Below are 25,070 nucleotides of genomic sequence, written 5' to 3'. Positions count from 1 at the left end.
ACTTTCATCTTATTCCTTGTCGGTTCCTGATTCCAAAAACATATAGATATGATATGTTTGGATTAAAAACACGCTCAGAAAGTTAAAACGAAGAGAGGTACAGAAAAGCGTGCTATCCTTCTCAGCGCAACTACTACCCCGCTCTTCTTGTCAATTTCACTGCCTTTGTCATGAGCGGTGGACTGACGATGCTACGAGTATACGGTCTTGCTGAAAAATTGCATTGCGTTCAGTTTCATTCTGTGAGTTCGACAGCTTGACTAAATGTTGTATTTTCGCCTTACGCGACTTGTTGTTTTCTCTCCTTGTTTGTGTACAACCCGGACCGGGCTTCTGCTGAAAATGAGGAAAAAGAGAAAATATACTCAATGAAATACCCTCCATGAAAGATTACTCCGATTGCATTTGTCCACTTTTGCTTGTACATGTAGATTAGTTCACGGTTATCATTTTAACCTTCATGCATTCGTTCATTCTGATTCATCATCACTCCACGCTATCGCTTTAAGTCCCTCTGACCGGACGCTACAGTCCTACGCGAATCTATCAAAAGAAGAATACAGAGTTATCTCCCATATGTTGTTCGCTAGCAGTGTTCGCGAGACGAAAATGATTGCAGATTGGTCGACTTCGACAGTTGTCTCCGTTCTGTTCTTCACAGTTATGATAAAGACATCGTTCTAAGGTCAAAACAAGTTGAAATTGTGGGACTGCTGCCGGAAGGAGACCGTAATGTATGGTTGCATCACTGTCAAAAAATCGTCTGCTCCAGCGACCGCCGAAACCAAACGGTGGATTATCACGTGACACTGTTGCCATATTTAGAGTTGTTTGCACAGTAAATACATCCGCGAAAAATAGCTCGCTTGAAACTGTCTAAAATAAAAATTCCTCTGTAATTTAAAAATTACAAAACACCATGAAAAATCATTATCGACGATCGCGAATCTGCTTATATCAATAACACATTACAAAAAGCTCTAAATATGTAAAAAATATCGGTTTCCTTGCCAGACAAGGAAACTCAAGGCATCCTGTCAGGGAGAGAATGAGCCGAACTCATTTTGACCTGAGTTCAGGATGGCATTCGTTAACCACCAAATCGATTGAACATTGGATATTCCCTCTTTGAGCCATGTGATGTCAGAGTATGACCAACATTCATATTTAGGCGGCTAGCCGAGACTACAAAAGAGTGCATGGTTGTGTGCGTTCAATCATAAAAAATTAAAGGATTTCCAACTAAACTCGACAGATACATACATTTTATTAAATATTGTTGACCAAAATATGTAGAGGTTACATGCCGAGTCTCAGTGATTATTAAAAATAATGGTCGAAGTTAGCGGATCATGAAAAATGCGAGCTTCAGCGAGCTTTTTCATGACCGCGAACTGAGACCATTATTTTTAATAATCACTGAGACGAGGTGTGTAACCTCTTTATTCCCCCTTTCTTCAGTTATTCAAAGAAAACAGGAGTTTTTGTGCGAAAGTTTGATCGAATCTGAATCACTCAACCAGTCAACCTGCGCAGGCGATCGATTAATGCGCGGTTGTATAGTTCCGTGCAAATCATTCTATTCTGTTAACACTTCTTGTCAGTTTCCCTGTTTTAGACTAAAATCAAGTACACAGATAAGCTGTTATTCTGCTGTGGCGGTAAAGGCAGACCCAGTCAGCACACGATATCGGGTCGATATCGGTCCGATATCGGATTTGACCGGATATCTCGGACCAAGATATCCGATATCGGTCCGATATCGGTCCGATATTGGATTCCAAGTTTGCTCATCAGATTAACGTTAAATTAATGTTAACTTTTTACGTTAATTAAGTTAACATTAATTTAATGTTAATCTGATGAGCAAACTTGGAATATCGGACCGATATCGGATTCCAAGTTTGCTCATCAGATTAACATTAAATTAATGTTAACTTTTTACGTTAATTAAGTTAACATTAATTCAATGTTAATCTGATGAGCAAACTTGGAATCCGATATCGGACCGATATCGGACCGATATCGGATTCCAAGTTTGCTCATCAGATTAACATTAAATTAATGTTAACTTTTTACTTTAATTAAGTTAACATTAATTTAATGTTAATCTGATGAGCAAACTTGGAATCCGATATCGGACCGATATCGGACCGATATCGGATATAACGTTAAATTAAAGTTAATTTTGTTTACGGCTAATGTCAGTTTTACCAAATAAAAAGCATAATATAATGGTTAGATTAACGTTATTTAAACATGTGTTTTTTTACGTTGAGTGCAAAAATAAAAAGAACCAAAATAAAACTATAATTAAATTTTTTATTGAGATTTTTATTTTTTTTCCTCGGACCAAGATATTCTGATATCGGTCCGATATTGGATTCCAAGTTTTCACATCATCGCCAATACAATCCCATCCATCACACCAATATTGGCACGATATCAGACCAATATCGGATACGATATCGGGTCGATATCGGACCGATATTGGATTCCGACATTGGGCCAATAAAGTTGACGTTAATTTAACGTTAATCTGATGAGCAAACTTGGAATCCAATATCCGACCGATATCAGGCAGATATCGGATATCTTGGTCCGAGATATCCAGCCAGCACCCCGATATCGGACCGATATCGGACCGATATCGGGATACGATATCGGGTCGATATCGGATCCCGATATCGGATTTCAAATCGGGTCGATATAGGATTACGACATTGGGCCAATATTGGATATAGGTCCGATACAAAGAACCAAAATAAAACTATAATTAAACTTTTTATTAGAATTTTTTTTCTCCCTCACACCAAGATATCCCATATCTGCCCGATATCGGTCCGATATTGGATTCCAAGTTTGCTCATGAGATAAACGTTTAGTTTTTACGTTAATTTAACGTTAAATTAACATTAAATTAACGTTCATTAAAACAAAACCATAATATAAAGTTAAATTAAAGTTAATTTTCGTTTACGGCTAATGTCAATTTTACCAAATAAAAAGCACAATATAATGGTTAGATTCAAGTTATTCAAACGTGTGTTTTTTATGTTGAGTGCAAACATAAAAAGAACCACACATAAAAACGGTCATACACGTAAAATTCCACTCGTGCAAAAACACGAGTGTACGTGGGAGTTTCATCCCACGAATCCAGAAGAAGAAGAAGAAGGAAGTGTGCATGCTAACATGAAACAAAACAAAAGACAAATAAATAAAACCATTAGAAATATGTTGTGAGAATATGTTCTAAACATTTATTCATCATTTCCATGATATATATACTGTACATTTAAAAAAACACACACCATAAAACCATGATAAAAATGTCGGAAGTTGAATCAGTTCTAAAGTTTCTGGAAGTGAGTTTGGATACATGTATCCCACTTTTAGGTTTTGTACCTAGAAATTTACCAATTCTATTCCATCTTTTGGGTTTTGAAAAAATAGTCTTCGCACAGCTAGGTATCTTGTACATGTATCCGAATGATGCCAGAGGCACAAGGAAAGATGAGGTTATTTGCAACACCACCAGCAGAGGAAGAAGTCATTCACTTTGCAGCAGCAGATAAAAAGAATTGTTGAATTTGAAGCAGGAGCAGACACAGAAGTTGTTGAATTTGTAGCGTCATCTGCAGACAAAGAAGTTGTTGAATTTGCAGCAGACGATATACTTGTTAAACCTGCAGCAGCAAACGAAGAAGTCATTCACTTTGCAGCAGCACCAGACAACAAGAATTGTTGAATTCGAAGCAGGAGCAGACAGAGAAGTTGTTAATGTTGAGTTTGCAGCAGACGATATATACTTGTTAAATCTGCAGCACCAGCCTTGGAAAAAGTTGTTGATACAACCAGTGCAGACGATGGCATGTCTGCAATAGGAGACTTTGAAGATCTGCTCCAAATGCTATGACATCTGCAAAGACAGAGAATGCAACAATCTTAAAACATAAAGAATTCAGTGTGATTTGAGAACTTCAGTGTAAACACTATAATTATGTCTTCTTTGTTAATGCTCTTTGCTAAATATAGAACTGAAGGTAAATAAGGTTTACATTGTCTTTGCATTATGCCAATATTTGTTGAATTTACTTGTGTATATATGCTAACTTTGATAGCATTCTTCTGTGTTTGAATGAAATGCTCTTAGTCAATGCTGCCTGGCATGGATAACAACCCCCCTCCCCCCAACACACACAGAACACCTTCCCGAAGTTTTTTTCCAAGACTAAGACTGAGTAAGAGTAAGACAATAATATGTCAGTTGGACCTGGACTAAAAATATGTATAGGTCCAGATGTCCCTGCTACAACAAATTGTTCTGTCAGAAGACCTCTTATAGTTCTTTATGTTGAAATTGATGTGATGGTTGACCAGCCAAGATTTAGAACAATGCGTCATAAGCATGTATTAATGACCCCAGACCGAAGCCTGACAACAACACTGCCTTCTCTCATAAATGATTTTCAGTTATAAATATAATATGACTGCTGGAACATTCATCAAGCGTTAACGTGGATTTTACCTGCAAACACACACACACACACACACACACACACACTTACTTGGCCTCAAAAGCCAGAATGTCACTTGTCAGGGTTGTAACTTGTAGTTTACATCCCTGTGAATGCTTTCTGGTATCCTCATGGTAATTCCTCTCACCCTGCAATGAAAGCATTGATGTGTGAGTTGCATTACAGTAGAGAACAGTGGTCAATCAAAACTTGTTTTAAGTGTCTTTGAAAAGACGATTTTCGAAAATAACTCTCTGAGATCTCTTATAAATGTTACTGTACAGTAATGGATTAGACCAGAAGCTGTGAGATTGAACAAATGTGTGAAAATGTGTGGCAATTATCAGATTGACAGAGAGAAATAAAATATCAGAGAGAGAGAGAGAGAGAGAGAGAGAGAGAGAGAGAGAGAGAGAGAGACAGAGAGAGACAGAGAGAGAGAGAGACAGACAGACAGACAGACAGACAGGGAGAGAGAAACAGACAGAGAGACTGAAACTGAGAAAGACAGACAGAGCAAGAAACTAGAAAGACAGAAGGCAGGAAAGAAAGAGAAAGAGAGATAAATTCACCTTTCCAATCGTTATGCATGATATTGCTTTGATATTGGTGACTCGTATCAAAAATAAGTCAACAATCACAATGCCAACGGATTCTGAACTTATGAATGATTATGAATTTACAACACAAGTCACACAGTGAAGTAACATTACCTGAAAGTTCCATTTGCCATTCGCTCAGCGTCATAAGATCTGTATTGTGTAGTCCTGATATATGCTGAAGTGCAGCATGTTATCTTATATCAGCAGACACACTGGCTTTGAAGTTGCAGGAGTGTTAAAAACGGTAAAAATACAGTACAAACTTTCTTGAGTTCGATTCGACAGAGAAAAGTCCGAGAGTAATGTCCCTTGGCGATCACGGGAGGTCACTCAGAATTACTTGTCCGGCAGTTACTGAGTAAACAAATGGCGAAATGCGTTGGGAAGATTGAAAACAGGCAGTTGCTAGAGCACTATGTTATACAACATCAAAAACGATCCTGACTGGACAGTCCAATACTAAGACAGAAGGAGGAAGACAGAACTGGACTGGTTTCAAGAGTGTTCCAAACAGTCGATCATCATGCATCACGTAAAACGTTGAGTGAGTATCGCCTATGCCTATGAACTTGGAAGATAGTTTTGCTAATTATTGAGACTTGATGTATTTTTTTCTCTTGGAATATATGAGACTAAAAAGTGTGTTTGTTTCTTAGGTGTGTGTGTGTGTCACTGTGTGTGTTTGTGTCACTGTGTGTGTTTAGGTGGTTGCTGATTTTCTTTATTGTTGTTGTAAAAATAAAATGGTGATTTTAACTAAGAATCCTTTTATGGTTCTGTTGTGCATAATAAACAGTTTTTATTCTTTCAGATTTATAAAAATACCTCTCTACACACACACACACACACACACACACACACACACACACACACACACACACACACACACACACACACACACACACACATTGAATGTAGACAAATAAATCTGCCAGTGATGGAAGAAATGGTGAAGAACAAATGAAAGGTGAGGGAGGTTTTGCAGACAGCATGTCTCCTTATGAAAGCACAAACATGTTCATACAATGTCAACATTTTATATGATCATCTTGTTGCGTCATACTCATAACGGTTAATCTTTTTACTGCAGCTGGCCGTGAGGAAGCGCCATATTCAAACCGACAACAAGCAATTCGAACAGGTGCTTGCGAAGTGGTTGACAGGATTGTCGGATCGTCTACATGGTGGGAGGATGTCGAAGATCAACACAGAAAACGAGGACGAGGACTAAGATGAAGATGGTAAATAAAATTAGTGCTAATGTGCTGACAGTCAGCAAGGAACACGCCTCTCGGATTCACTCTCTTCATTTTGTGTTATTTTGCCTCTACATGATATAATGCCTCTACATATAGATATATATATGATATAATGCCTCTGCAAGGATTCCCTAGGCCTACTGTTTTGGAACAAATGCTATGTGCAATTATGTCGGAGAATGGGCTGACATCGTTCAATACCGACTGTTGTGGCGACTGAACAATGGCGATACTGCGTTTTTGATGTTCGACAAAGGCGGCCATGAAAAAGTGCGTCGGTGGTGCTACGTTGTGTGTCTCCAACTTTCAATCGCAGCTGACAGTGTCAGATTCAGGCTGTATGGTGCGGAGTGATGTTGTTGCGAGTGACGCTGATAGGCGGAAGGTGACAGACGATGCCAGATATGACGGAGACAAAGAACATCAATGGTCTAACCTAGCTGATATGTTTCAGAGGATGAGCGAGGAAAGCACCGTGAGGATAAAAGAGATGGTCTGAACATTTCCCGTTCCCCACCCTTGTGAAGAATTGGAGCGTAACAATCATTTGTTTTAATTATCATGACTGGACAGAACCGTTGCGTGACCAGTCCGTTGTTTGTTGCAAATCGAAAGACTTATTTAGTTATAATTGATTTCATAACTGGTTATCCATTTGCGACGATTTTCCCGTATCCTTTGTGTTAATTTGATTCATGCGTTTTGTGAAGTTATTGTTATTTCCTTATTCCAAGGGGGCTATCGCCTTATGGAATTAAATACTTTGACTTTGATGGGTCACATGAATCGTGACACTCCATAATTATTCGGTGGGGACCCATTGGTTAGTGGTCTGCTCTGCAATGCTGTGAGTCATGGGTTCAAGCCCGTCCTTTGGCAGCAGAGTGGATGACATTTCAGTGGATGAGTTATCTTGTCACAAGGTCAGTTATTAATTGTATTAACTGTTGAATTTTAATTGATAGTTGTAATTTGTTTATGTTGCATTGGTAACTTATGTGTTTTCAATGATACAGTTGGTTATTAAATTATTCTCATTCTGCCTTTGACTCACTTTCATTTGTACTTGTGTGACAATGTTTATTGACTCACTTTCATTTGTACTTGTGTGACAATGTTTATCAACTACTTCATCTTATCATTTCTGTCTCCTTTTAAATTTTCTTCTGTTCTTGGGCCAGAAATCTAATATTTACGGATTACAGCAAGTTTTAGTGCAGGTCAAAGACGAACAAGTGCGAAAGCAATTGCCAAGCATGAAGCATGTTTTCATTAGTCAAGAAGTAAAGTCAGAGGTTCAAAGATGATCAGATAATTAATGCCAACTATTCGCTGGTTTTGCTTCATCGACTCTGCGGGCAGCTTCCAGGAAACCAAAGTTTTCAGGTTCCGGGGGAAGTATGGTTGCAAAGCTGAAACTTAAAGGAATTGACGGAAGGGCACCACCAGGGCACCATAGAAGGGCACCACCCTTATCGGTTCCCGATATCGGTCCATTATTGGTTCCCGATGTTAGGCCGATATCAATTCTCTATATCGTACCGATATCGGACCAATATTAGTCCAATGTCGGAATCCGATATCGACCCGATATCGTCCCGATTTGCAATCCGATATCGGTCCGATATCGGGATCCGATATCGGTCCGATATCGGGATCCGATATCAAACTGATATCGACCTGATTTGCAATCTGATATCGGGATCTGATATCGGGATCCGATATCGATTCTCTATATCGTACTGATATCGGACCGATATCGGACCAATGTCGTAATCCGATATCGACCCGGTATCCACCCAATTTGCAATCTGACATCGGGATTTAATATCGCGCCGATATCGGGATCTGATATGAGGCCGATACCGATTCTCTATATCGGACCGATATCGGTCCGATGTCGTAATCCGATATCGGTCCGATATCGACCGGATTTGCAATCCGATATCGGTCCGCTATCGGGATCTGATATCGATTCTCTATATCGGACCAATATCGGACCGATATCGGACCAATGTCGTAATCCGATATTGACCCGGTATCAACCCAATTTGCAATCTGACATCGGGATTTGATATCGCGCCGATATCGGGATCTGATATGAGGCCGATACCAATTCTCTATATCGGGTCGATATCGGGTCGATATCGGGTCGATATCGGTCCGATGTCGTAATCCGATATCGGTCCGATATCGACCCGATTTGCAATCCGATATCGGACCGATATCGGAATCCGATATCGACCCGATATCGTATCCGATATCGGTCCGATATCGGACCGATATCGGGGTGCTGGCTGGGGATATTGTGTGTTCTGTTTATGTTTTAGTATCGCTTAAGATAATGTTCTTTCGTCAAATGGGACTAGCAGACGAACTTTTGCACCCGTGTTCCAACGTTAATTACTGTATGAAGTTCAGTTTTCTGGGGAAAATAGTGTATGAAACCGCTTTATGTTGTTTAAATTGATGAGATGTGTGCATTTGGTTGCGTGTGATCTGTTTATAAAATGAAATATTGTTGAAAACTGACCGTCGGATTGCAGTCAGTGTTGTCGAAGAAACTGCGTTAAAAGAAGGGGAACTACTCTTGTCGGCTAGAGTATGAGTTACTTGCCTTGGGAATTTGCTTGTGATGAACGGATTGTGCACGGCAGATCTAGATTCAGAAAACAACCGAACTCATGGATTTTATATGGAGATTCATGTGTTCAGGCCTGTAGTTGTTAATTTAAATGCGGTATGTTTGTATTGTTTGCTCCAGAAATGTATACTTCGTACATTAGAGCGTTTGGAACTTTTCAGTCGCAAAAGTAGTACCGAAACAGAACAGCTTCTCAACCCATTGCACTATCGAGGATTCAGGCTGTTGCTGGCTCGTTATTTGTTTGGTTGCTGGGTCATTATCGAAAAATAACTAGCTCTACAAGTTTACAGAGGTAAAGAAGCAGAGGGGGGAATATGACATTTTACACAGATCTTGACCGATCTGGCGGTCTCCGTGGAACACCAGCTATCTTGATCTATGTAAGAAAACATTTTATTTTTTTATTTTGGTCAAAAATACAAATCGCATACATTTTAAGACCTCCAAAAATCTGAGAAAATCAGGTCTTAAAAAGGGTGGAGACCTAAAATGGGGGTACATTTACAGAGGTTATGAACAAAAAAGCTGAGCAAATAAAGTCTTGAAAGTGAGGGAGTCTTAAAATGGGGGGTCTTAAAATGGGGTTCAACTGTATTGTATTTTCATGTTTGGTCAATAGTTCCAATAACGTGTTGTTTTGTCTCGCAGAATGTGCACAAGATGTTCCTGCGGACAGTGCCACCCTACTCTCACCAGGCGGATGTGTGGGTGGCCATGTTGGAGCATCTGGGGTGGAAACATGTGGTCTTCATCTACAGTGCTGACGAGGAGGGCAGGACTGTCCTCAGTCGTTTCCAAACCCTGGCTGAGCCCAAAGAAATCAAGGTACAAAATTTGGGGATTACAATGTTCTGGTTATTTATAGTTGTTTTGAGATTATACTTTAGGCCAAAAAAAAAAATTGTCTGTTTAGGGTAACCCGACCGACCCTATCGATTTGGCGCCTACCCAAAAACTTTTTTTGGATTTCAAAAAAAAAAAAGAAAAAAAAAGAGGTAAAAATGCTAAAAAGAGACATTTGGCGTTTCTTTCTCTCCCTTTCTCTCTGTTTTATTTATACGTTAGTTTTGAAACATGTATTCATCAAATATAAGAAGTGAATGTGCAGCCAACATAGCATTTACACACACACACACACACACACACACACAAAAAACAAACCCCTACCTACCTACCGACCCTACTTTTTTTGGTCATGTTACCCTAAACAGACAATTTTTTTTTTGTTGGCCTTATTCAACTGTTTATTTTATTTTGAGCGCGCAGACATTTTGTGTGTGCATATGCACACACACAAACACACACACACATGCGCACACACACACACACACACACACACACACACACACACACACACATACACACACACACACACACACACACACACACAATTGCACACAATTGTGTTGCACGTGCACACACACACACACACTGTATGACATTGTTTGATATGAGCTCAGGTACCAATCATCAGTGTTAACGGCCTTGCAAACGTTGACCCTGTACTTGATGTATAACGGAAAAAAAGTATATGAGATGAGGTGGGAGGGGAAGACACCAAAGAGATAAAATGATAACATTTGACAGATGTTCTGAAAGCGGAATTCTTGCTGATGTTTTGTATTCATAGATCGATCGCACCATCAAGTACCTGCCAGGGGAGGCCAATTACACTGACGACCTGCAGCAGATCCACGGCTTGGAGTCTAGAGTTATCCTGCTGTCTGCTGCGTGAGTGATAATGATATATTCATCTGTGTGTGTGTGTGTGTGTGTGTGTGTGTGTGTGTGTGTGTGTGTGTGTGTGTGTGTGTGTGTGTGTGTGTGTGTGTGTGATGTATGTATCTGTTTGTGTGTGTGTGTGTGTAGGTTTTTACTAAATGTGGCCAATGAAGAGGTGGTTTGCTGCTAGCATTTCTATACAGGGTTTCCAATTCCAGTGACAGTTAAGGCCTGTGGCCAATGAAGATGTGGTTTGCTGATAGCATTTCTATACAGGGTTTCCAATTCCAGTGACAGTTTAGGCCATTGATCACACCACTCTATTGTGTCCTTTACTGGTAGTATTTTCAAACATTTTCTTTTCTCTCTGTAAGTCGATTTAAAGAAGGCAGGTTTGTTTTTAAAATCATCTTTGTTTTCTCATTTATGGTTCAATTTTCTGTGTATTGAGCATTTTTTGTTGGTGCTGCATTGATAGTGCATAGCCTGAATGTATTTGTGTGTGTGTGTGTGTGTAGGACTGATGATGCGGAGGTGATATTCAGCGACGCAGAGACTCTGGGGCTGGTGGCACAGGATTTTGCCTGGATCGTCTCTGAACGTGCCTTTGCTGCTGTCAACACTCCTGTTGGTGAGCCAGATTTCGCTAATAACATTTATTGAAATTGCCAGGGGGTTGAGGAAAGGAGTTTGGCTCGATAGCTCTTGAGGGAGGGGGAGTCTGAGCATGGTATAGGTGAGGCGATGGATGTCATGTTCTTGTCATATCGGAGGGTCACAGGTGAAAACACACTTGCAGAAACAAAACAGAAACAGGCTGCATGGAGAGATGGCATGGTTTTATTCCACCACGATTCTTACCTAGAATCCTTGTAATACGTCATTGATCTTGCATGCATAGGCGATTTATACATTTTTCTATGACGTCATAACGTTACCTTGGAGGGTACATTAAAAAAAACTTGATGAAAATATGTCCGTTTTGAAAAGAAGGGGAAACAGCCTAACAGGCAAACAACAGGGGTGAAATAAAAAGAATAGCATAAAATAAAATAGCGTAAATGAAATAGCGCTCTGGCTTATTTGATTAAGGTTATGTTGTGCATTCTCTCTCTAAATCTAAACAACGAAGTGACTGTGCATTCTCTCTCTGCTTTATGACAACAGGCGTGCTTGGCTTACAACTGGTGAATGGATCGGATGAGGTGAAACACATTAGTGATGCTGTGGATGTGATCTACGATGCCTTCTCTCGACTGGCGTCGTCTGTCCAGACCTTAGAAGAACCACCTTCCTCTTGCAGTGACCGCAAGACTTGGATGGGTGGAAACAAAATCCTCGGGTAAGATAGGAAGAAGGGTGTTTAGGCCCAAAACAAAAATAGGTCTGTTTACGGTAACCCGACCGACCCTATTTTTTTCGCGCGACCCTAGACTTTTGTTTGGCATTTGGGGGGAAAAAAAAAAAAAAATTCTTTTGGTTTTTTTTGCAAAATAACGTAAAAATATGGTTTTTGGGAAAACAAAAAAAAGAAAAAAAAATCCCGACCTACCGACCCTATTTTTTTGGCCTATGTTACCGTAAACAGACCTATTTTTTTTTGGCCTTATATTGGGTGAAGAGAACCTGAAACATACATGCAAACACACACATTTCAGACACATGCATGTGCCTGGACAACCATCCAGTCAATTGACAAATTCCGAAAATAACTCTGTTGGCTTTGTATGGGTTGTGAAAGAGTGAATACTTTTGGAAAATATGAGGCATGCGTGCCAGAGGACAATCATTCGAGAGGGGAGTGTCTCCACACAAGTTCCTTGTCCAAGGGTGGAGACAGCTAGGCCACTTGCTAGTGATTGGCCTATAATGTCACAGCGGGAAAGCATGCCTCGTAGTAATATTTGTCAAGATTATTCATTTTTTCACAGCACATACAAACCTGGCAGAGTTATTTCCAGAGTTCTTCTGTTATACACAACATGCGGAGCATGTTCCACACTTGACAAGGAGCATGTTCCACACTTGACAAGGAGCATGTTCCACACTTGACAAGGAGCATGTTCCACACTTGACAAGGAGCATGTTCCACACTTGACAAGGAGCATGTTCCACACTTGACAAGGGGCCCGGTAGCTCAGTTGGTAGAGCACTGGACTTGTGATCGGAAGGTCGCAGGTTCGAATTCGGGCCGGGACGGACACGGGTCAACTTTATGTGCAGACCCAGAGACGGAAGCCATGTCCCACCCCCGTGTCATCACAATGGCACGTAAAAGACCTTGGTCCGTCTGCCATAAGTGCAGGTGGCTGAATACACCTAAACACGCAGACACCTGGGTAGCGTGACTCAGTTGCTGCTAGCTTTCCACTGGGAGGAAGTTTCCCGAATTTCCCAGCGATGGGACAATAAAGTAATGAAAATGAAAAACAAAAAAAAAAAAAAAAATGTTCCACACTTGACAAAGAGCAGGTGGGGAAAGTTTGCCCCAATAAAAGCAAGTGTCTTCACTCTTTCATAACCCATACAAAGCCAACAAGAGTTATTTGCGGAGGTTGACTTTTGGGTTAATGAGTGTCTGTGTCCACCCAGTGAGCTGAAGCAGACCAAGCTGCAAGGACGCACGGGGCAGCTGCGCTTCACGGAGCAGGGAGACCGCCTGGATGCCATGTACGAGATCATCAACATCAACACCAGCAGGCGTCACGTGGCCGTGGGATTCTATGGAGGTTTGCAGGTTAGCCCCACCCAGGTCAGATGCTTTGAGCTGTTTAGCATGCTAGCGGAGTAGAACCTGTGCATGCGTTTCACTACCCTGCGTCAGGATTTTTTGTCACAGAGGTTTGCTTTGTCAGGTGCAGCGTAGTTTATGACTGTCAGCTTTGTGTTAACAGGAGCGTTGGTAGGATTCATATTACTTTTGGCAAATTTGAAGAAAAAAATCAACAATTTTTGAAAGGTTTTGTCAATCTTTGACATACTTAACCTTTTTCCCACTGTGAAAAGGTTTGGCAATTCCACTAAAACGATGACAGATTTTTAGGCAATTTGGAATCAATTTCAGCTTTTCACCTGACGCCAAACGATACCCCTAGATACTAGGTCGGATTGAGATACTTTGATCTTTTGAAGGCTGGAAAAGCAGTCTTTTGGCATTGCGGTTGCATAGATATATTTATAGGTGAATTCTGACAGAAGGTGAAGTAAATCTCTGTGGATGTTTGCTCTGTCAACAAGTTCTACTGCATTTTCAAGGCCACTTGGGTATTACGGCTGATATAGGCAGTGATAGACTGGAGTAACCTCACTGAAACCCAAGTCCGGGCAGAAACTCGAGAAGGATCCCACCTGGAAACCAGCGGCCTGTGTATCTTAAAAGACAGCAATCCATGCACAACTGCCGTTGTGGATATAATTCATATTCATATGCAGAACAGTCCCGATACAACGATTCATGTTACAGTACAGTGGAACCCCCTTTTAAGACCATGTTTTCTGACTTTCATAATCTGTAAATTTACCCCCATTTTAAGACACCCTCCTTTTTAAGACCTGATTTTCTCAGATTTTTGTAGATCTTAAAAGGGGGGTTCTACTGTATGGAGAAGTCCATTGACTTTAATAGCTAGGTGAGACATGGTAAATCGTATGACCAGGTGCATGGTAGAAAAGTAGTGTTTACATAGTGGAACGTGTGCACATAGTGGAACGTATGCACATAGTGGAACGTGTGCACATAGTGGGACCGTAGCCAACATTCAGTAGTGATTGTCTTACTAGGAAGGCATGCATGTAGAGAAGACTAGTAGTTGATTTTTCTTGAAACTTCAGCGGGTGCATGCTAAAAAGACTGGTTAAAGTTCAGTGTGATCTCTAAAATAATACTCCAACCGTTTTCCCAGTGTTATTGCAATAAATGGCAAAGGGATATTTGGCGTGATCTGAGTCTAATTAATCTATGGTTTGATAGGCATGGCTTGTTTATAGCTCTCTTACAGAAAATGTCATCTTATCATGGTAGTGATATTTGTAGCGGTAGAATGCAATTTCTTGCCTGTCATTTAAAATGAACTTTGACTTCAGGATTGGTTGTTATTAGTGTAGACTTGAGTGATTGTTTCTCACAGCAAGGCTGTGGCCACAATGATAGCTGAAATAAATGCTGTGCACAGTTTGATCATAATTGTTATTTATATCTCCACAGCCCCCACCAACGGTAATTAAGATGGATGAAAAACCACAACCACTGCGTATGTCACAGAACATTACGTGGCCAGGAGGCGTGACCGTCAAACCGAAGGGTCTTCGTATCAAGCGCAACATCACTGTAAGTTTTGTCAAAACATATCTTGAGTCCAAGACTTGACAAAGCACCCACAAAGTTTGTCATGGCTTGTCTTGAGTCCATGACTTTACAAAGCACCCACAAAGTTTGTCATGGCTTGTCTTGAGTCCAAGACTTTACAAAGCACCCACAAAGTTTGTCATGGCTTGTCTTGAGTCCATGACTTTACAAAGCACCCACAAAGTTTGTCATGGCTTGTCTTGAGTCCAAGACTTTACAAAGCACCCACAAAGTTTGTCATGGCTTGTCTTGAGTCCAAGACTTTACAAAGCACCCACAAAGTTTGTCATGGCTTGTCTTGAGTCCAAGACTTTACAAAGCACCCACAAAGTTTGTCATGGCTTGTCTTGAGTCCATGACTTTACAAAGCACCCACAAAGTTTGTCATGGCTTGTCTTGAGTCCAAGACTTTACAAAGCACCCACAAAGTTTGTCATGGCTTGTCTTGAGTTTGGTATTGATTAGTGTTGTCTATGTTCTGATATTCTTCTTGTTCCTAGTTCATGGGCTGAAACTTCCATGTCCAGTCTTTTTTTTGCACTAGTGGGCTTTTACGTGTATGACTGTTTTTGCCCCGCCAAATTTCTGATATAGTTTTGTACATAGTTTTTCCTTTCCTTCTTCCCATCATATGGTCATTGAATAAAGGACTGGGGGAAGCCAGACCTAACACAAACAGCTCTATAAATGTGACGGGTGTGGTGTCTACCAACATATAAGAAACATAGGGCTACTATAAATAGCTCATCCTCAAGGCCAGCCAACAGCTCCAGTGCAGAGCAGCTGCTGTGAAAGGGAGACTACTGCTTCAGCTCTTACTTCCCTTTGTTATCGGATTTGTACCTTGCCTTGTTTTGTTATGTTGCAGGTTGTGACGCTGCATGAAATTCCCTTTGTGGAGGTGAACGACATGCCGCCAGATGGTGTCTGTAAGCCTTTGAAAAAAGACAGTCACTCTTTTCCCTGCACAAACTACTCCAGTGGTAGGTTTCATTTCTCTGAGGAATTACCTAATGAGTTAATTGTTTATCTGCTAAAGAATTTTGTACTGTAATTAAGATTACATGGACATTTTCTGAAGCTTCACTTTGTACAGGTAATTCTGCTTCAGTTATTGCTTGTCTTTGAAATTGCGACCACTCTTTTGTAGTCTCGACCAGCGGCCTCAATATGAGTTTTAGTCGGCGTCTGAGAATTCATGAACATTCTCTGAATCTTCACTTTGTACAGTTAATTCTGCTTCAGTTATTGCTTGCATTTGAAATTGCGACCACTCTTTTGTAGTCTCGACCAGCGGCCTTAAGATGAGTTTTAGTCAGCGTCTAAGAAGGGAAATGGAGTGTTGACTTGATGCATGCATACTTACTGTGCCAGATGAAGTGAAGTGCTGCTCTGGATACTGCATGGACATGCTGCAGAAGATTGCAGAGATCCGCGACTTCAACTTTACCATTCACCTCAGCCGTGATGGGCTCTTTGGATCTTTTGAAAAGGTGGCTTCATTTGTTGCATTTCAAGTTTTGTTGTTTTGTGTGTGTTGTTTTGTACAAATGAAGAATGATAGTGTATCTGTCAACTTCCAGCTTGTTGTTTGATCTAACTGTCTCAAGCAGATGAACACTGGTGACTGCGCATGAGAGCGATAAACAAGTCGCGTAAGGCGAAAATACAATATTTAGTCAAGTAGCTGTCGAACTTACAGAATGAAACTGAACGCAATGCCATTTTTCAGCAAGACCGTATACTCGTAGCATCGTCAGTCCACCGCTCATGGCAAAGGCAGTGAAATTGACAAGAAGAGCGGGGTAGTAGTTGCGCTAAGAAGGATTACACGCGTTTCTGTACCATCTCTTTGTTTTAACTTTCTGAGCGTGTTTTTAATCCAAACATATCATATCTATATGTTTTTGGAATCAGGAACCGACAAGGAATAAGATGAAAGTGTTTTTAAATTGATTTCGACAATTTAATTTTGATAATAATTATTATATATTTAATTTTCAGAGCTTGTTTTTAATCCGAATATAACATATTTATATGTTTTTGGAATCAGCAAATGATGGAGAATAAGATAAACGTAAATTTGGATCGTTTTATACATTTTTATTTTTTTTTACAATTTTCCGATTTTTAATGACCAAAGTCATTAATTAATTTTTAAGCCACCAAGCTGAAATGCAATACCGAAGTCCGGGCTTCGTCGAAGATTACTTGACCAAAATTTCAACCAATTTGGTTGAAAAATGAGGGCGTGACAGTGCCGCCTCAACTTTCACGAAAAGCCGGATATGACGTCATCAAAGACATTTATCAAAAAAATGAAAAAAACGTTCGGGGATTTCATGCCCAGGAACTCTCATGTCAAATTTCATAAAGATCGGTCCAGTAGTTTAGTCTGAATCGCTCTACACACACACACAGACAGACAGACAGACAGACAGACACACGCACATACACCACGACCCTCGTTTTGATTCCCCCTCGATGTTAAAATATTTAGTCAAAACTTGACTAAATATAATAAAAAGACCAAAAATACTGTACTCACATGTGTACGAAGAATACAATTAACTATCTCTCAGTTGCAAAGATCCACATGCTATAATGATTTGTGTTTTTTATATTCAGATTTGATATAAAAACATTCACACACACACACACACACACACACACACACACACACACACACACACACACACACACATACACACGAACACACGCATGCACGCACAATCTCTTGAATCGGATGTAGATCTGACACATTAACTCATTGTCTGACCAGGTACGGATATATCCGTTCAGACTGTTAGCTTCAGTCGCTTCCTGTAACGTCCATCTAACGCCTGCATTCCAGCGCGTTGATACACAGTTACTACAATTCTGAGTGACCTGCTGCAGCACAGCTGGTCTCGGCTAAAAAAAAGACTTGGTCAACATAGTGTACAAAGTGTTAAATTACAAAAATATATTATACTTCCTCAAACATTCTTTCAGCGAAACAACTCGGACCTAAAACAATGGAACGGCATGATCGGAGAGCTGATAGAGAGGAAGGCGGACCTTATCGTGGCCCCGCTCACCATCAACCCAGAGCGCGCCGCCTTCATCGACTTCACCAAGCCTTTCAAGTATCAGGGGCTCAACATTCTCGTCAAAAAGGTAACACAATTTGCAGCAGCTTGAGAAATTGGCCTTTTGAATACAGTGGAATCCCTTTTTTAGACCTAAACAAATCTCAAAATCAGACTTCAGAAAGGAGGGAGTCTTAAATGGGGGTACATTTACAGAGGTTATGAACAGAAAATCGGAGAAAACGGTTTTAAAAGGCAGGGAATCTAAATTTGGGGGTCCTAAGATGGAGGTTTGACTGTACAGAGCTGTAATTTCTTTGTTTTATTTGAAGACGAACTGACTGAGACAAAAGGCTAGTGCAAAACCGTTTCATTCGTGAACCACAGGGAAGTTATTCTGCCAGGAAGTATCCTACTGCGCATGCCTAATAAATACATGGAACCTCAAGAGCACATAGGTACAGTCTGTGGGTAAAGGGAAACAACTGCAACAACTGTGCTAACCATTACAAGTTCCTCTTTTCCTAATAAGACCTAAAACAAATGAACAAAACAACAACAAAAAAGTTCCTGTAATGGAGTGGGTGTAACTGAAGAGGTAAATTTACTACTGCTACTGTCCTGTTTTTGTCAGATTTTCTGTTCATAACCCCAGTAAATTTACTACTGCTACTGTCCTGTTTTTGTCAGATTTTCTGTTCATAACCCCAGTAAATTTACTACTGCTACTGTCCTGTTTTTGTCAGATTTTCTGTTCATAACCCCAGTAAATTTACTACTGCTGCTGTCCTGTTTTTGTCAGATTTTCTGTTCATAACCCCAGTAAATTTGTCAGATTTTCTGTTCATAACCCCAGTAAATTTACCAGATTTTTTGTTCATAACCCCAGTAAATTTACCAGATTTTCTGTTCATAACCCCAGTAAATTTACCAGATCTTCTGTTCATAACCCCAGTAAATTTGTCAGATTTTCTGTTCATAACCCCAGTAAATTTACCAGATTTTTTGTTCATAACCCCAGTAAATTTACCAGATTTTCTGTTCATAACCCCAGTAAATTTACCAGATCTTCTGTTCATAACCCCAGTAAATTTACCAGATTTTAAGACCTGATTTTCTCATGTTTTTTTTGTTAGGTCTGAAAAAGGAGGTTCCACTGTATGTCAGGAGAATGGTACTGAAGAACTCTCACTCTCTCTATTACACACGTCGTTTGCATTTAGAGCGCTTACTTCCCTTTTTTTTTATCCGATCTCTAAAGAGCGCTCTGCCTCATGTGTTTAATATTCTTAAAAACACCATTTAAACTTGTGACTCATCTGACAGACCCAGAAAGACTCAAGCCTGGCGTCCTTCCTCCAACCCTTCCAGGACACGCTGTGGATCTTGGTGGGTCTGTCGGTCCACGTGGTGGCCCTGGTGCTGTACCTGCTGGACCGCTTCTCTCCCTTTGGCCGCTTCAAGCTGGCCAAGTCCGAGGACACGGAGGAGGACGCTCTGAACCTGTCGTCGGCCATGTGGTTCTCCTGGGGCGTGTTGCTCAACAGTGGGATTGGAGAAGGTGAGGCAAGGTTGTCCGCTTTCGGCTTTCGGAGGATCCCAGTGGGTGTGGAGGGGGGGGGGGGGGGGGGGTGGGGGGATGGGGGGGATGGAGGGGGTGTACTATAGGTCTCTTTTTTTTCTGCTGGTGAGTGCATGTTGCATTTTTTTTCCCCCCTGGTGAGTGCATGTTGCATTTTTTTCCCCCTGGTGAGTGCATGTTGCATGTGGTGTTAGATAACAGGAGGGAAGGTTGTGTTGCTTTCGGAGTGGGTGGGGATGGGGGGGGGGGGGGGGGGGTGTACTCTAGCTCTAGCTCTTTTTTTTTCTCCTGGTGAGTGCATGTTGCATGTGGCATTAGAGAACAGGAGGGAAGGTTGTGTGGTTTTTCTTCTGGTTGCAGTGGTGGTGGAGTTCAGGGGAGAGGGGGGGGGGGGAGGGGGGGGGGTTAGGGATAGGGTATCAAGTGATGAGTAGTTTGGGTCTTTTTACTGTGGCATTGTGCAAAGTTAGTCATTTTCACGGGAAAGAAGGATGGGGAGTTATGAGGGATGTGTGTGTGTGTGTGTGTGGGGGGGGGGGGGGGGGGGGGGCAGATGGACGTTTTGGGGGAGAATGTGATCCTGTAGGAAGTAAGGGATGGATTACTGCAGAAGGTAATTACATTTGTTTTACCTGGAACAAGGGGAGAGCGTGAATGGATGGGTGGAGAGAAACTGTGAGAGTGTGGGTTGGAGTGGGAGGAGCTAGGAGGAGCTTTAATTTGGCTGTCCTTTTGATGGTCACAAAGATGAGGTCATGGAGGTGGGTGTGCCTGAATGTCGGCAGTAGTGTGAATGAAGAGGGGTACATGACTTATGGGGTACTCTCAGCACCCGGCCCTCATCCGGAACGAAAACCACGCAACCTTCCCTCAGTTCCTCCAATGCCACTGTTCAGCGACACTCGCCAGAAGAGCAATGACCTTGAGAGCTTGTGCTGTCATGTTGGTCTAGACACAGACAGACCGGCAAATGAAAGAAATGATCAAAGTAGAACACTGAGCTGGGTGTGCGTTCGACGTCTGGCAAAGATGGTCAGTCGCAAAACTGGACTTTTTGAATAAATGTGCAAGACGTCGTGAGTACACTCAGCTAAGTCTTGTATTTTGTTCATTTCATTCATTTGTCTCATGATTATTTGTCTGGCTGTTCACTATAAAGACCAATGGGTCGATGTTCTTGTGAATGTCTTGTTTTGTCAAAATTAAACGTTTTGTTGACTAACATTTCTTGTGGTTTTTATATTCTGTCATGTTGGTCATTACAACAGGTCGAAATGATTGCATTTCAGTCAGGTAGTATGGATGTAATGGGGTACAGCAGTCCCTATCATAAATGATTGCATGTCAGTCAGGTAGTATGGATGTAATGGGGTACAGCAGTCCCTATCACGGCCTATTATTCCAAGTCACACAGGTATTTTGGTGGACATTTTTTATCAATGCCTATACAATTTTACCAGGAAAGACCCTTTTGTCAATCGTGGGATCTTTAACGTGCACACCCCAATGTAGTGTACATTGCAGGTGGCCAGACACAGGATGAGCACCATCTCCCCCCCCCCCCCCCCCCCTGTCACGTACACACACACACACACACACTACAAACACACACACTAAGTGAATCTACGCAAGTCACTACACCCAGTTCGAATAAACCACTTGGCAAATTCAATAAAGGAGGGATTATGTCATTTAATTTTTTTACTTCAGTTGGTTACCATTTCCTGTCAAAGGTTTCGTCTTGGAGACCTTGATTGTCTAGAATTTGTGTCACTGCAGTATTTCTCTGATAGAACGGCCCAAAGTTGCTGGTTTTACTTGAACCAAATTTATTTTTGGGAAGTCATTTGGTGTTAACTCAATATAAAACATCAGTAAAAGACTGTAAATCAGAGTGCTGTACCTCACTTCTGAACACACACCCCCCCTCCCCCCGAAGGGTACACATGCACCCAACTTAACATGGACACAAGCTCTGTAATTAACTTGTTTGCAGTGAAATTTTACGGACGTCTGTCCGCCCATTGTTGATTTACACTTTGTTAAGAAAATGAGTGTTCACATCCTCGTTTTGCAGTTGGCCGCTGAAGAGGGTGCAATTATTGTTGAATAACACTTCATGCTGAATAAATCTGTCCATACATATCAGGTGGTTGAGTGCAAAATTTGTTGCAATAATGTTTTTGTTCAGTTTATTCAATTTATAAAGAAAAAATGTATTGTTGTTCATGTTTTCTGTTTTATAAACCAGATTGACTTCAAAACATTTCCGGTACTAAACTGATTACCTCATTAAAAATGTCGGTTTGTCGCTCATGCCGGGGGCCGTACATTGCAGGGACTGCTGTACTCAAGGGGGATAAGGGGTTTGATAAACTTTTGCAAGTGAAGAATGGTGCACAACAGAATATTTTTGTATGCGTTTATTTTTCGATGGATAAACTTTTGCATCTGGCAAGTGAAGAATGATGCACAACAAATGTTTTCTTACGCGTTTATTTTCCTTGCTTCAGGCACCCCGCGTAGTTTCAGTGCGCGTGTGTTGGGGATGGTGTGGGCTGGCTTTGCCATGATCATCGTCGCTTCCTACACTGCTAACTTGGCCGCTTTCCTGGTGTTGGATCGACCCGAGGCCCGCATATCTGGCATCGATGATCCTAGAGTGAGTCGCTTTGGATCTATGTTGTTTGTCACTGGCTTGATGGTAGCTTATGTCTGTGTTTGTGTTTGTGCGTACTTGGTTATGAGTGTGCGTGGCTTCACAAATAAAAAGTGAATTAAAAAGCAAAATTAAAAGCTAAAAACACAGAACCAGAAAAAGGAATAAACAAAATTAACATAATCAAATACACGTTCATGTATAGCTAATGTTTATGTGTGAGTTAACATAATCAAATACACGTTCATGTATAGCTAATGTTTATGTGTGAGTTAACATAATCAAATACACGTTCATGTATAGCTAAAGTTTATGTGTGAGTTAACATAATCAAATACACGTTCATGTATAGCTAATGTTTATATGTGTGAGTTAACATAATCAAATACACGTTCATGTATAGCTAATACTTATGTGTGAGTTAACACTGTGTCTTTCCAGCTGCGTAACCCCAATGAGAATTTCCGCTATGCGACGGTGAAGGACAGTGCTGTGGAGATGTACTTCAAGCGCCAGGTGGAGTTGTCTACCATGTACCGCAACATGGAGGACAAGAATTACATGAACGCAGCCAGTGCCATTGAAGCTGTGCGAAAAGGGTAAGAATTGTTATGGTTTGTATAACCCTTTTAGCCCCGTCCATTCTACTGCTATGCTGGGGCGCCCGGTAGCTCAGTTAGTAGAGCACTGGAATTGTGATCGGAAGGTCGCTGGTTTGAATTCGGGCCGGGACGGACACAGGTCAACTTTATGTGCAGGCCCAGAGACGGAAGCCATGTCCCATACCTGTGTCACCACAAGGGCACGTAAAAGACCTTGGTCATTCTGCCATAAGTGCAGGTGGCTGAAAACACCTAAACACGCAGACACCTGGGTAGCGCGACTCCGTTGCTGCTAGCTTTCCACTGGGAGGAAGCGACCCAAATTTCCCAGCGATGGGACAATAAATTAATGAAAATGAAATGAAAAAAAGTTCTGGCCGGCTTTTGTGCTACTACCAGTCCCTCAAAATATTAGGTTTAATCTTCAGTTGCTTATATCTTTTGAACCAGCGGACCAAATATCTTGTTTAAAAAAAAACCCAAAGAAACAAAAAAGACAATTATTCTGTGATAACCTGACCGTGTTCGGTAATGTTTTATGAGCAACACCACTTTGTTATTGTTGCAATTGGTGTAAACAAATGAATGCAGGCACTGAGGCAATATTAAAAATGCTTGTAATGTACACAGAGACCTACAAGCCTTCATTTGGGACTCTCCCCGCCTGGAGTATGAAGCAGCCAACGACTGTGACCTGACGACTGCTGGTGACCTGTTTGGACGCTCGGGACTGGGAATTGGACTTCGTAAAAACAGTCACTGGACCCACCCTGTGTCGCTGGCCGTCCTCGAGCTGCATGAAAGTGAGTACAGTGGAACCCCCTTTTAAGACCCCTCAATTTAAGACTCCCTCCGGGGCGGGGATGTAGCTCAGTCGGTAGCGCGCTGGATTTGTATCCAGTTGGCCGCTGTCAGTGTGAGTTCGTCCCCACGTTCGGCGAGAGATTTATTTCTCAGAGTCAACTTTGTGTGCAGACTCTCCTCGGTGTCCGAACACCCCCTGTGTGTACACGCAAGCACAAGACCAAGTGCGCACGAAAAAGAACCTGTAATCCACGTCAGAGTTCGGTGGGTTATAGAAACACGAAAATACCCGGCATGCTTCCTCCGAAAACGGCGTATGGCTGCCTAAATGGCGGGGTAAAAAACGGTCATACACGTAAAATTCCACTCGTGCAAAAAACACGAGTGTACGTGGGAGTTTCAGCCCACGAACGCAGAAGAAGAAGAAGAAGAAGAAGACTCCCTCCCTTTAAAGACCTAACTTTTTGAGACTTATTGTTCATAAGCTGTAAATGTACCCCCATTTTAAGACTCTCTCCTCTGTATGACATGATTTTCTTAGATTTTTGGAGGTTTTAGAAGGGGGGGGGGGGGGAGGGGGGAGTTCCATTGTATATGTTGACGTCTGACATCGCGTGTTGACAGGTGGTTTTATGGAGGAGCTGGACAACCGGTGGATTCTGGTGGACAGCAAGTCTCAGTGTCCGGAGGGAAACTCAGCGCCGGCCACTCTAGGGCTCACCAACATGGCAGGTACGATACGGAACAGGGAAAGTAGAATAGGAATAACAACTGAGGGGAAAGATGAAAAGAGAAACGGTACAACACAAACACGCAAGCATGAATGCAGGCATGAATGATATACACACACTCGCCTGTACAAGCACACAGACACACACACACACACATAAATACACACACACACACAAATGCACAGAAACACACACACGCACACGCACACACACACACATGCACACAAACACACATGCACACAAACACACATGCACACATGCACACAAACACACATGCACACAGACACCCATGCACACAAACACACATGCACACAAACACACATGCACACAAACACACATGCACACAAACACACATGCACACAAACACACAAACACACACACACACCACACACACACACACACACACACACACACACACACACACACACACACACACACACACACACACACACACACACACACACCTTTGCAACCCTCCTGATTTAAGACTTCCCACATTTTTAAGACCCTGTTCTTTCAGATTTGC

At 41.6% G+C, this 25,070-nt stretch overlaps 1 protein-coding gene and 2 long non-coding RNA genes across 5 annotated transcripts in view; 2 read left to right on the top strand and 1 right to left on the bottom strand.

Annotated features, from left to right (window-relative positions):
* Positions 1–25,070, top strand: part of LOC138963064 (glutamate receptor ionotropic, NMDA 1-like) — a 39,798-nt gene that overhangs the window by 5,314 nt on the left and 9,414 nt on the right. For 2 of the 3 annotated variants that reach the window (XM_070335066.1, XM_070335068.1), the window contains exons 3-16: positions 9,677–9,853; positions 10,659–10,759; positions 11,269–11,381; positions 11,918–12,092; positions 13,343–13,502; positions 14,955–15,077; positions 15,964–16,078; positions 16,470–16,588; positions 18,090–18,254; positions 19,493–19,727; positions 22,262–22,410; positions 22,849–23,006; positions 23,640–23,812; positions 24,438–24,545. In XM_070335066.1, coding sequence (XP_070191167.1) covers positions 9,677–9,853; positions 10,659–10,759; positions 11,269–11,381; positions 11,918–12,092; positions 13,343–13,502; positions 14,955–15,077; positions 15,964–16,078; positions 16,470–16,588; positions 18,090–18,254; positions 19,493–19,727; positions 22,262–22,410; positions 22,849–23,006; positions 23,640–23,812; positions 24,438–24,545 — 2,071 coding nt within the window. The remainder of the gene's footprint in view (positions 1–9,676; positions 9,854–10,658; positions 10,760–11,268; positions 11,382–11,917; positions 12,093–13,342; positions 13,503–14,954; positions 15,078–15,963; positions 16,079–16,469; positions 16,589–18,089; positions 18,255–19,492; positions 19,728–22,261; positions 22,411–22,848; positions 23,007–23,639; positions 23,813–24,437; positions 24,546–25,070) is intronic. The other variant, XM_070335067.1, reaches the window with a different exon arrangement.
* Positions 3,237–4,926, bottom strand: LOC138963068 (uncharacterized). The gene is made up of 2 exons (XR_011454702.1): positions 4,572–4,926; positions 3,237–3,922 (listed from the first exon to the last, which is right to left on the bottom strand). It is a non-coding gene; the product is annotated as an uncharacterized lncRNA (long non-coding RNA).
* On the top strand, positions 5,182–7,630 carry LOC138963067 (uncharacterized). Its single transcript, XR_011454701.1, has 2 exons — positions 5,182–5,666; positions 6,213–7,630. It is a non-coding gene; the product is annotated as an uncharacterized lncRNA (long non-coding RNA).

Source organism: Littorina saxatilis, linkage group LG3, assembly GCF_037325665.1.
Source record: "Littorina saxatilis isolate snail1 linkage group LG3, US_GU_Lsax_2.0, whole genome shotgun sequence".
NCBI classification, from domain to species: Eukaryota; Metazoa; Mollusca; class Gastropoda; order Littorinimorpha; family Littorinidae; genus Littorina; species Littorina saxatilis.
This window is presented reverse-complemented; position numbering and strand designations above follow the sequence as displayed.